The following is a 13,449-nucleotide window of genomic DNA, read 5'->3' as shown; positions in this document are numbered from 1 at the left end:
GCAAGTGCAATGGTTTTCTGATATTCATTTCTCGCAAATCACGTCGAGCATTCACATTATCTTTGGATTTTCCTCCAACTCCTAGTATTGTCCACAATATATTATCGCAGACATTTTTCTCTATGTGCATCACATCGAGATTGTGTCTTATTAAGTTGTGCTCCCAATACGGCAATTCATAGAATATACTTTTTTTTCTTCCAATTATGGCTTTTTCTTCCGTTATTTTCCCTCTCTTCTTGTCTCCTGAACATTTCCTTAAGGTCATTCCTCTTGTACTGACTAAGGACACCTTCTGATTCCAACTGATGCAACATCTCAGATCCAAATAAAATTTGAGGTTTTAGTCTCCATTCTCGACTACCATCAAATGATACTTTATCTTTTCGAAATTTATGATTAACTGGTAAGAAATGACGATGACTCGTGTAGGAATACTTCCTACCATGCTTCAACCAATATGATTGAGTTTTCACATTGCAGCAAGGACAAGCATATTCACCTTTCGTACTCTATCCTGATAAGTTGGCATAGGCAGGAAAGTCACTGATTGTCCATAACAAAGCTGCATGCAATTGAAACATTTCATTGGTTGATGCATCAAATGTTTGTTCACCTTCATCCCATAATTTCTTCAACTCCTCAATCAATGGTTGCAAATACACATCGATCTTATCACCAGGTCCTTTTGGCCCATCAATCAGCACAGACAAAATCAGATTTGGTTGCTTCATGCACATCCATGGTGGTAAATTATACAGAATCAACACAATTGGCCAAGTGCTATGAACTATGTTCATTGATCTAAATGGGTTGAATCCATCTGTAGCTAACCCAAGACGTACATTACGACTATTACTAGCAAAACAAGTGTTTCGCCGATCAAAGTCCTTCCATGCGAGGGAGTCAGCAGGATGCCTTAACACACCATCTGTAGACACCCCATTTTTGACCGTCCTCAAGACTTGGACGTCACCGTTTGAATACTCGGTGATTATCCATGTTTGTGTTCATTTGGAGTTCCCGGAGGTCTCGGCTCGCGCGCCCTGCCTCAGGATCCCCGAACTCGACCGTTTAGTGTCTGGTTTTGCACCAAACACTTGCATCTTGCCTTTGAGAGGCAGGGTGGGGCTTGTAGACCATCCCCACCCATCACCGGCAGTGGCTAGATGCCACCGGCTGGTTTTTGCTGCCACCGGCAATATAGTTTGCCGGTCGGCACTATTTGTTGCCGGTCAGCACTTTTTTGTGCCGGTCGGCACTTTGTTTGGCCAAGATGGCATTTTTTGCCGGCCGATTGCTGTTCATCTGCTTTTGCAGATATTTTTGGACAGCTGTATAACTTTTGCTCCCCTCCATACACGTGTATGGAGGGATCTCCCTCTTGCAAAGCTTGTCTTGTAAGCTTTACAAGAGGCATATAGAGAGGAGCTCTCTCTAAGGAAAAAAAGGGAGGGCTTTAGACATTTTTGAGAGAGAAAAGACAGAGGAGAGCTCTGGTTTTCTAGGGTTAGGGTTAGATACACTCACCTATCTCTCTTTCCTTCTCATTTTGCACACTAGGTGTTTTGTGCCTTACTATTGCACACAAACACCTAGTGTTTCACCTTCCTCTAGGAGCTGAGGTTCTATAGAGTGTGTTTTGGAGTTTTTGTCTTGGATTCAAGCTCAAGGAGGCCATTGGAGCACCATTGTTGAAGAGGACTACAAGGGTAAGAAACTAGTCCCTTTTTCCCCCATTTTTGCATTGATTTTTCATCTATCTTAGAGCTGTTTTTGTGATTATTGTATAACATAAAAAAGTTCTTTTTTTAAGCCCTCTTTATTGTTTATTAAGAGTGTTTCATTGTTTGAGGGTTGTTGACCACCCTTAGGCCTCAAAAGGCCTCATTTTGAGCCATTTTGTGCTAGCTCCGGGATTTTGGTGTTGAGGTCTCTTCACCACTGAAATCTTGAGGGATTTCAGTGGTGAAGATGATGCTTTGAAGTCCCAAGAAGGAGAGGGCCACCCCCTCTCCTTGTTGTCCTTGAAAAGGGCACATTTTGGCCTCTTAAAGAAGCCTATGCTTGAGTGTGTGTTGAGCATGTTTGGTTTATTTTTCATGCTTATATATCCATGATATAACATGATTTCGAGTTGGTTTTGGAACTCCATGCATGTTTAGCATAGTTGCCATGTAATGCCTTATTTGTGCCTTAACATGTTCTAGGTTGTTAGCCTTTGTTGGAGCATGTTTTAGGCTTGCATTTGTGAAGATTATGTGCTTATTTTGCCATGTTTTAGCTCTGTCCATAATCGTTTGGGTTGATCTTTGCATGCATTATATAGCTCCTTTGTATTTGGGCTTGTTGGCCTTGAGTATGTGCATGTGTAGCATGCCATCTTTGCATGAATTTGATGAATTGGGGTCACCTTGTATGCCATTTCAGTCCTATTTCCATGCTTGTTTGATTGCCTTGCATGCCTCTTTAATGCTTTGAAAGCATGTGTTGCAATGCTCCATGTTTTGGCCATGGTGTATGCCTTTGTATTTGGGCCACTTAGATGCCATCTAAGTAGTCCTTTAGCTTTGTTTTAACATGCTAAACCCCTGTTTTTGGTTGCTTAATGCATGCCTTGTTTGGTCTTGTTAAGTATGCTCAATGCCACTTTGGTTTACTTTGAACACTTAGGCCATTTGTCGCATGCTTGACTTGATTTATAACTTGATTTGGCATCATTTTATAGCATGATTTTAGGGCTCATGTTGCATGCTAATTGTCCATGTTTCCTCCTTTCAAGTGTGCTTGAATGTTGTTTGATTTGTGCTTAAGTGTTGGCTCTCATGTGCATGTGTGTGTGCATGCCATCTAGCCTTCATTTCACAGCACTATGGCTACTGTTTTAGGCCTATTTTAGAGCCACCTAATTCATGTATAAGTCCATCTTGCCATCCATTTGCATTGCTCTATGTATGCTTGCATGATTGCATAAGTGCCTTGCCATGTCATGTTGCATTCCTAGCTTGTATGCCTAGGTTGCATTGCATTTTGCATGCATGCCTTGTTCCTTGAATTGGTGATAGGAATTGGGCCTAATTTGTTTGATTGGTTTGCATGCATTTGAAACCAAAGTTGCATACTTGGTTCCTTGGGCCATCATGCATGGAAATGCGTGATTGGTGGTCCGAGAACCGAGGCACATGTCCCTTTGAGTCATCACAATGATAAGAGACATGGTTAATGCATACATACCTTGAATTGTGCTGCCATGCCTTGTTTGCCCTCTGTTGCTGTGAGTTGCAGGTTCTGCAGGAATACTCTGCCGACCGGCAGTGTAATGTGCCGACCGGCACAATTTTCTCTGCCGACAGACCCTATTTTGTGCCGATGGCCATACTACACTGCCGGTGGAAGTTTCATTCAGCCGGTGATGATCCCCTCTGTCCAAGGATGCAGTCCTGAGGCTTTGACAGCCTCCAGAGGAGGAAAGGAAGGAAAACAGAGGCAGCTTGCGCATGGTGGCGCGTTTCCCGAGACGCTTTCCTGCTTTAATTAATTTAATTTAATTTGTTAATTAAATTAGTTAATTTGTAATATTTAAATTAGCTTGCGTAGTTAATTAATTTGTAACATTTATTCGGTCCCTCTGAGCGAGGGCAAATCTGTAATAAGTGTGTGTGGGTGTGTGAATGTCTTCCAATCCCCACTTCTTTCTTCCCTTTTACTTACCTGCTTTGATGGTTAGTATTAGGTCACGTCTAATTTAGCATACCTTATGCTATGCATGTGTGCATCCATGCATTTGTATTACATGCATTAGGCTCGGTACATCACGCTAATTGCATCAATACTTCAATTTTCAAACTGAATACGTGATAATTGTGCATTTTCACATGACATGTTTAGGATAGCCGAGCCTATTCTAGTAACATTTTGTATGCGATGCATTAGGCACTTCACATGGACTTGGATCATGCATATTTGCTAACAAGTTCTTTGTTTTGGCACGGAGTACTATGTAAGTATTTCTGCTTTAGCATATCGCATGAGTGTGAATGTTGCCATAACAGCATGCTTAACATGTGGCTAGATGCTTATGTGTTAAACTGCTTTGAATGCCTGTGGGTGAAGGTTGGGTTGTTTGAGTTGGAAAAACTCGTTGAAATCCATATTTTAGCCTACTTGCGAGTAGCAAATTCCAAAGCATTTTCAAACCAAACGGATATGCAATGTTTATTTCCAAATTAGGCAATCTAGTCTATACTTGTTTGCTGTGCGCATAACATAGTAATTCTAGGCTAATAAATGGAATAAGAACACGTAAAGTTTTCAAAAACGGATATCACGGTTAGTAGAGGCCGGTCTTCGGACCGGGCGAAAGGGGGTGCTCATAGCTGACCTTCCCCGATCGTACCCAAGCTCCCGAGCCGAGACAACTCCGGTGATGACGGACATGTGGCCTTCGGCACCGAGTCAGGGTTTCCTAAATTCCCCCATTTTAAAATATTTAGGTGGCGACTCTGTATCTGGCAAAGCAGTCCATGTTTGGCACTACTTTTTCCAAAAATCTGTTTTCTCAAACGATTTGCCAGATTTGGACTCTTTGGTTCAGATTAAGAACCGTGACACAAATCGAGTCCGAACTGTAGCACGAGGTCCCACGCGGGCTTGTTACACCATCATTAACCCGTTCTTCCGCATGCCATCTCATGAGCTTTGTCGTTTTCGATGACATAAACAATCTCTGCAACCTTGGCTTCAAAGGGAAATACCTCATCTGTTTTGCTGCTACCCGTTTACCAGATTCCCTTTCATCATTTCCAACACTACCATTTTGTTTCCATCTAGAACTACTGTATATAACACATTTATCAAGCTTTGTATCCTCTTTTCGGAACAACATACAACTATCGGGGCAAGCATCAAAAGTCTCATATGTGAAACCCAAATCTGTAGTAACCTTCTGAGCTTGATAATATGAACTTGGAAGTTTTGTGCCCGTCAAAAAAGCCTCATTCAAAAATTCAAGTAACATGTCAACGGACTTGTCGGTCCATTGATTGAGCACCTTCATATGCAAAATTCGAACAATGAATGATAGTGAAGTAAATTTGTGACACCCCGGGTACAGATCAGTTTGTGCATCTTCCAAAAGTTTAAAATATTTCAAAGTTTCATCATTTGCCCCTATCCGAACCGGGTCATCTTCCTCTACATGGCTTGGATCACTTGCCCCTACTTGGGCTGGATCACTTGCCCCTGCTTGGTCTGGATCACTTGCAATTGGTTCATCATTCTCAATACCCATATGTGGAATTCCTAGGGCCTCTTGTACCATCCCAACCACATCATCTCTAGTCACTGAATCCGCCATTAATGTTTGGTTTTCTTGGTTACCATGTAATTGGACATAGGATTCCCCATGATGAATCCAATTTTTGTACTTTTTTACGAACCCTTTGGAAATAAGATGCTCCCTTACAACCTCTCGTGAAAAATTGTATTGATTACTACAAAATCGACACGGACAACTAATTGATGAACTTTCATCTCTATTATTGTATGCAAATCTCAAGAAGTTATCAATCCCATTCACGTAATCAACTGACATCCGATTTGGCAAATCAACCCAATTCTTGTTCATCTTTCTATTTCTTTAACTGTTTTTGTACACATCAACAAAAAGAATGAGCACAGGTATAAACAAATATATGAACCCCATTTTTAGCCTTGTCATCTAGATTAAATAAATATATGCAAAAAAAGTCCAGGTATAAACATAAAAAAAAATTGCATGAATATTGGTGTAAGTTAATTTTAAGCAACAAACAAAATCTTGGGAGTAAAATTTTAAGTTAATGGTGTTCTTGCAGCATATAGAATCTGTTGAGGAACAACAACATCATGAAGTGCCAAATTATAGTAGAGACGCAACTATTGAAGGTTAGTGAGCTCAAGCCTGACTGTTCTACTTCCTATCTGCCTGTGTAGTATCATACTGGTCAATTGCATTCAGAAGAAGGTAAATGAGAAACATTTTGTGCAAAAGTAAAATTCAACGTCTCACTCTTAGAGCATATGCTTGCCTGATGGTATATCAAATTGCCTAATTGTTCATTCAGTCACCCACATGTTATCAAATTGCCATTCAGGATTACGTTAAGTTAGCTCCCCTTAAACCTATGTTTAACACCCACACACATTTTGATGTCAAAGCCACAATGATTTGTCTAGTTCAGAGATACAAATTCTGCTTAAACAAGCTTAAGTTATTTGCCAACTTCATGTGCAAAAACTCGTGCTATCATTTCGCAGGAACACCAATAACTTTTACTCCCTTATCACGCCCGCCTCCCCTGAGGGTCATAATACATGGGCATCATCCAGATGATAAAACAACAGATGGTGATAAAACAGGAAATCAGTAGCTTGTTTTAATACATAACAAGACCATAATAAGAGATCCGTGACAGAGCATTATAATCAGTAGCTTGTTTTAATACATAACAAGACCATCAGTCTGGATACAATGAATAAGTGCACATATGATTTTCACATAATGGGACACAATATGAGATTCTATGTCCCATTTTGTGAAAGTTTTATGTGATCATAAAATAATCCCTCTTTTAAGATATCGTGGTATTTTGGTGTCTTATGCTTGATTAAGACCTCGTTTGACAAGTGATTATTTTAGGCTCAAAGTCAAAAAATTACTAAAAAAATCAAAAAATTTATAACTTATACCAAAAAGTCAAATATTTCATTTTCTCTTTATTTTTTACACATTTTTTTTTAAAAAAAAAAACCCAAAAAGTTATTTCAAATAAATTAATTTTTTTTATCTCATATATTAGCCAAAAAGTTAAAAAAAATTACTAAAATAGCTTGTCGGGCCTAAATTAAGCATGCCTAGTGTGTATGTGTATGTGTGTGTGTGTGAGAGAGAGAGACAGCAGATGGCCCTTCAACTCAAGGGCCCAGACTAGTTGATTATTGTGGCACCTCTTTGGGACAAAGGAATGCTAGAATCATTATATGGAAAAGTTCAATATATTTATCACAAAAGTATCCAAAAATGAATCACTTAAAATAAATATGATCCATGTACTTTTTAAGATACCTTTTTTAGATACAGAAGTTTACTTTCGATCATTACGATCATTGGGATCACCCTAGATAAAGGAAATGGTCATGAGTTTCGCTACCAGGACAGGCTGTAGAAAATGATGTTGGTCAAAGAAAATTTTGAAATCTTAAAAATGTGTTATTTTTTAGAACTGAGATTCACTGCTGCAATAATATCAGTATCTGCCCAATGAAAGATTGAGATCAACAAACTCAAATATGTTCTTCATTTCCAACTTAATAAAAATAAATAATAAAAAAACCGGAGTTATGATTCTTTCCAGAACAGGGCCTATGTATGAAAAAAATAGGACCTAGTGCACATGATTATTTCTAGAACAGGGCTTGTGAATGAAAAAAATAGGACGATAACAAATTCAACATTTAGATGATAAAGACGATGATAACAATAATGATGGCCTCATTTGGTGTAACTTTTTATAATCCAAAAGTTAATAATCAAAACACAAAAGTTAAAACACCCCTCCCAATTTCCCCATAATAAACTTTTACAGCTATTTTCATCTCATTACAGTATGCATAAGTTGCAACAAATACCGACAGATTTTGAAGAGAAAAAATCACAAGCAGCCTCAAATAAGTTGCACCAAACAAACCATAAAATTGATTTCATAAATTCAAATTAGAATTCCAGAATTTGATCCACAAACAATGAATACAAGCAGACAATGAAATTCAAATCTAGGTTGCAACACTAGCGAAATTAATTCTAAATGTAGAAAAAAATCATTTCAGATTCAAACTCTCTGGATCATAATTCGGATTTGAGTTACAGTAAAATTCACTGATAAATTACTGAACAAAACAGCATCCAGATTCAGCATACTATGACTTATTCAAACAATGATCTAATTCTGAATATGAGAAAACCGTAAGTTCAAATTATAATTCCAAAATTCGATCCACAAAAATGAAGATAAGCAGATAGTGAAATTTATATACAGGTTGCTATGATCATCTGTAAATGAAAATCAAAAGCTGAACTATACCAATAGAAGCGAGTCCTGCTCGGTTATCTCCGATTCCTTCACTTTCTGTACAACAACCTGATCGATCGAGAAGATTGCAGTGAGATTAGTGGATAAGCAACAAGTTAACGAAGAGATTTCTCTGATCTCACAGAGAAACTGACACAAGAGAGAGAGAGAGAGCAATTCAGAGCACACATGATTTCTCGGATCATTACAGAGAAAGTTGAATCGATGAAGATGTGTTTAGGCTTACCGATTATGAAATCTTCAACAGTAGTGGACTTGAGAAAGTTGAATCGATCGACAGATTCGAGCGAGAGATTCGAGCGAGAGAGGCAGTGAGATTTGAGCGAGAGTCGAGTGAGAGACAGATTTTGAGAGGGAGAGAAAGAGAGAGCCCAGATTTGGGAAATAAGAAAAAAAAAGGAGGGGATTGAGAGGGAGAGAGAGAGTCAGGAAAATGAGATGTTTTATTTATTTTTATTTTTGTAAGAACACGATTGGGTCAGGAAAATGAGATGTTTGATGTCTAAAAATGATTTTTTGCGACCGTTAAATAATCAGTCGCAAAAAAATAAAGGCAAAAAGTCCTATTTCTAGTAGTGGTCATTTTGTGAGGGACTGTCTAAAGACAAGGGCTGATGAAGGTAAGAGAGATGAGAATACCTCGGGTACCGTACAGAAGGGTAACGTTGGGAAAGGACCGATGAGGCAAGGCAGAGTTTTTGCACTGGTACCAGGAGACACTCAGAATGCTGAGACAGTGGTGTCAGGTATACTCCCAATTTGCTCTCAAAATGCATATGTGTTGATTGATTCGGGTTCTACGCATTCATTCATTTCTACTAAGTTTGCCGAGAAGATTAATAGGAAACTAGAACCCCTTGATTATGTGTTATCTGTATCTACTCCATCTGGGAGATCTATGAATGTTGCATCCATCTATCGAGCATGTATTGTCGTGATTGAGAATGTTGAATTGTTAGCTGATTTAATGCCATTGGACATAAGTCATTTTGATGTTATATTGGGGATGGATTGGCTAGTGGCAAATCACGCATCCATAAATTGTGTTTCTAAGAGTGTCACGTTAAAACCCTCAAACCTAGCCGAGGTCACGTTTCAGGGTAAAGGAGTAGTATCCCCACCTTACTTAATTTCATCCATGAAAGACTATAGGTTGATCCAAAAAGGGTGTCAAGGTTATTTGTGTAGCATACTAAGTAATCTGAATGGAAGTGTTGAGTTAGCCGACGTCCCAATTGTTAATGAATTCCCCGACGTCTTTTCAAATGATTTGCCTGGTCACTTAGTTGATAGAGAGGTAGAGTTTACTGTTGACATCGTGTCGGGAACCCAGCCCATCTCTAAAACACCCTATAGGATGGCCCCCGCCGAGCTTAAGGGATTGAAACTTCAACTGCAAGAGTTGCTAGATAAGGGTTTTATTAGGCCGAGCACTTCACCCTGGGGAGCACCCGTCTTGTTTGTTAAGAAGAAGGATGGTACACTTCGTCTTTGTATTGATTACCGAGAACTGAATAAGGTAACCATCAAGAATAAGTACCTGTTGCCGAGGATAGACGATTTGTTTGACCAGTTGCAAGGAGCACGAGTCTTTTCCAAAATTGACCTTAGGTCGGGCTACCATCAGCTTAAAGTCAAAGCCGAGGATGTTGAGAAGACCACTTTTCGGACGAGGTATGGCCACTACAAGTTTTTAGTAATGCCTTTTGGAGTGACCAATGCCCCTGCAGCATTTATGGATTTGATGAACAGAGTCTTTAAGCCATATTTAGATGAGTTTGTGGTTGTCTTCATCGATGATATATTGATCTACTCTAAGAGTAAAACTGAACACGAGGATCATTTGAGACTTACCTTACAGACATTGAGGGATCGAAAGTTGTATGCTAAGTTTAGAAAGTGTGAGTTTTGGCTTTCTACTATTTCATTTTTGGGTCATGTAATTGATGAAGATGGTATTTCGGTCGATCCTAGTAAAATTGAAGCCGTTGTGAATTGGCCGAGGCCGACCAATATGTCCGAGGTTCGTAGCTTTCTGGGATTGGCTGGTTATTACAGAAAGTTCGTAAAGGATTTCTCAAGGATTGCAATTCCGTTGACACAACTGACTAAGAAGGGAGTGGCTTACGAATGGACTAAGGATAGAGAAGCAGCCTTCCAGGAGTTAAAGACGAGGTTAGTCGCGGCACCAATTCTAGTACTATCATCAGGCAAGGAAGAGTTTCATGTTTACAGTGATGCTTCGCATAAGGGCCTGGGTTGTGTATTAATGCAAAAAGGTAAGGTCATAGCATATGCCTCTCGTCAATTGAAGCCACATGAAAAGAACTACCCCACCCATGATTTAGAATTAGCAGCCGTGGTATTTGCTTTGAAGATCTGGCGCCACTACTTGTATGGAGCTTCTTGTCAAGTTTTTACGGATCATAAGAGCTTAAAGTACTTGTTCACTCAGAAGGAATTGAATATAAGGCAGCGAAGATGGCTTGAGTTGTTGAAAGACTACGATATGCAGATTCAATATCATCCAGGTAAAGCTAACACCATAGCCGACGCTTTGAGCAGAAAAGTGGTTGGAAATTTGGCATGTCTAACCACGATCTCAGTGGAGCCGACTATTATTGAGGAAGTAAAGACAAGACAAATGGAGGATGAATTCTTCAAGAAGGTAGCCGATGAGATTGTCACAAAGCCGAGATCAGGGTACACCATAGAAAATCAAGTGCTCAAGTTTGAAGGAAGGTTGTGTGTGGCCGACATCCCAGAGTTGAAAAGGAAAATTTTACAGGAAGCTCATGGTTCCAAGTTTACTGTTCACCCAGGGAACACCAAGATGTATCAGGATGTGAAGCAGACGTTTTGGTGGCCGAATATGAAAGGAAAAATAGCCGAATTCGTGTCGCAGTGTTTGTATTGTCAACAAGTGAAAGCAGAACATCAAAGGCCAGCAGGACTTCTTTAACCGTTACCGATTCCTGAGTGGAAATGGGAGCACATCTCCATGGACTTTGTGGTTGGTTTGCCGAAGACACAAAAGGGTATGGATTCGATTTGGGTTATTGTGGATAGACTAACTAAGTCAGCACACTTCTTGCCTGTTAAGACCACCTTCAATGCCGATAAACTCGCTTTGTTGTATGTGAACGAGATTGTTAGACTTCATGGAGTGCCGATGTCAATTGTGTCAGACCGAGATCCGAAGTTGGTTTCCAGATTTTGGTAGAGCCTACAAAGAGCTTTCGGAGCTGAGTTGAGGTTTAACACAGCTTTTCATCCCCAGACTGATGGGCAAACAGAGAGGACGATTCAGACACTTGAAGATATGCTCAGACTATGTGTATTGGACCTCCAAGGAAGTTGGGGAGCACATTTGCCTTTGGTGGAATTTACCTACAACAACAGCTATCAAACTAGCATTGGCATGGCGCCGTATGAAGCACTGTATGAAAGAAAGTGCAAGTCGCCGATATGTTGGACCGAGGTTGGAGACAAAGCTCTGCTTGGTCCTGAGTTAATTCGAGTAACAATCGAGAAGATTAAGCTCGTTCAGCAAAGAATCAAAACCGCACAGAGTCGACAGAAGAACTATGCCGACCAGAGGAGGAGAGAGTTGGAATTTGAAGTCGGGGACCACGTGTTCCTAAAAATTTCGCCGATGAAAAGAGTTACAAGACTTGGGAAGAAGGGTAAGTTAGCACCCCGTTACATCGGGCCTTTTGAAATCCTTGAGAAGGTTAACCTCGCCGCCTACAGACTTGCTTTGCCGCCAGGATTGAGCCAAGTCCATAATGTATTTCATGTTTCGATGTTGAGGAAGTATATTCGAGATCCGCTACATGTGATTGACTATTTCGGAGTTGTAATTAATGAAGATTTGGGCTACGAAGAGAAGCCGATACGGATTGTCGATAGGCAGGTGAAACAGTTGAGAAGTAAGTCGATACCAATGGTGAAAGTTGAATGGAAGGAGCACTACGGTGAAGATGCTACATGGAAAATGGAAGAGGAAATGAAAGTCCGACATCCAGAATTGTTTTGGAACAAGGTAACTCAAGTTTGGGGACCAAACTTCTTTAAGGGGGGTAGGATGTAACAACCCTCATTTCAACTTAGTCAAACTTGCATACATCTATGTATGATCTTGTTTTGGTATGTGCATTTGCAAATCTTGACTTGTTTTCCTCGAATGTTGCTTGCATGCCTTATTCTTGCCTGGTGCATTGCCGAGGTCATCCTAAGCCTAGACACCTTCGAAACCTTTTCCACTTAGAACTATCTTGGAACCCCTTTGGTTGACCTCCATCTTCACCCTGGCATATTGGCCGAGATGTCACCATCTAGGCCAAGGTGCGCGTCGCCTAGACCGAGATGTGCATCATCTGGGCCGAGATGTTAATATCTAAGCGTTCTAGGTCCTTGATCCTTGCACTGGCGATTTTGTTCCTGGAATGGCATGACCTAGACCGAGGTGTGGCACATCTAGGCCAAGGTGTGGAACAGCTTAGTCAAGTGTTGTCCTTTCAAGCCGATATCCTTGCCACTTGCTTTCCGGAGTCTTGTTGTTAGCTGATGTCGTTACTCGCCGGAATTCTCTTGCTGTTTAGCTTGTTGAATACACTTTGTCATGGTCTTGTCTAATCAGTCAGTCACCTTTTTTAGTAGAGCCAATCAACCGATGCCACGTGTCCCCGCAGAGGGATTAAGTCAATGACTGTCGTGAAAACATATCATTTTGTATCAAATCTTGCCTTTTAGAGAGAGAAACTCTAGGAAGAAGAAGGAGAAGTTTTGAGAGAGAGAGAGAGAACTTCCAAGCTTGATCGTTGGAGCTTGAACCGTTAGATTCAAGTTTTGAGGTTAGAATCTTAACCTGCTCTTGTTGTTCTTATTGATCATCTAGCTGCATTGCACGATCGAACTTGTTCTGCACGTCATGCATTGATTTAAAGTTGGTTTTAGAAAGAGAAAATGGTTTTCATGTATTCTTGAAGAAAAGTCTCGTTTGATCCGAAAGTTTGCATCTAGAACCATGTTTTTGTGTTTGTTTTGATAAGATCCTTGAGTATGGGTACCCAGGTCCATGTTTTTGAATTCATAGCATGAAATCTTGGCTTTCGTAATAGCAAGTTTTTGGTCTTTGCATTCGTCTTCCTCATGTTCATGTTCTTCATGTTCTTCATGCTCTTGTTCATCATGTTTATCAAGAAGAAACCCAGATTTTCCCGACTTCGCTTTTGAATGTGGCCGTCGGGGCCACACCTCGGCAAGGAGGTGTGGGACCTCGACCTAGACCTGATAGTTGCCCAGCTTGTTTTCCAGA

At 40.3% G+C, this 13,449-nt stretch overlaps 1 protein-coding gene across 1 annotated transcript; it reads right to left on the bottom strand.

The window, feature by feature from the left end:
• Positions 1–512: 512 nt before the first annotated feature.
• Positions 513–5,626, bottom strand: LOC145793333 (uncharacterized). The gene is made up of 2 exons (XM_082876137.1): positions 4,670–5,626; positions 513–728 (listed from the first exon to the last, which is right to left on the bottom strand). The coding sequence occupies exons 1-2, from the start codon at positions 5,624–5,626 to the stop codon at positions 513–515; spliced, it is 1,173 nt and encodes a 390-aa protein (XP_082732263.1).
• Between the last annotated feature and the right edge of the window lie 7,823 nt (positions 5,627–13,449).

Source organism: Camellia sinensis, chromosome 6, assembly GCF_055761805.1.
Source record: "Camellia sinensis isolate YWXY chromosome 6, ASM5576180v1, whole genome shotgun sequence".
Taxonomy (NCBI): Eukaryota; Viridiplantae; Streptophyta; class Magnoliopsida; order Ericales; family Theaceae; genus Camellia; species Camellia sinensis.
This window is presented reverse-complemented; position numbering and strand designations above follow the sequence as displayed.

What these genes read in the sequence shown, in the direction of transcription:
- LOC145793333 (XM_082876137.1), bottom strand. Translation starts at nt 5,626, where the DNA reads ATGAACAAGAATTGGGTTGATTTGCCAAATCGGATGTCAGTTGATTAC. An exon ending in GATGGCATGCGGAAGAACGG is followed by an intron (nt 729 to 4,669) that starts GTTAATGATGGT and finishes ATGTGCATGAAG; the next exon opens with CAACCAAATCTGATTTTGTC.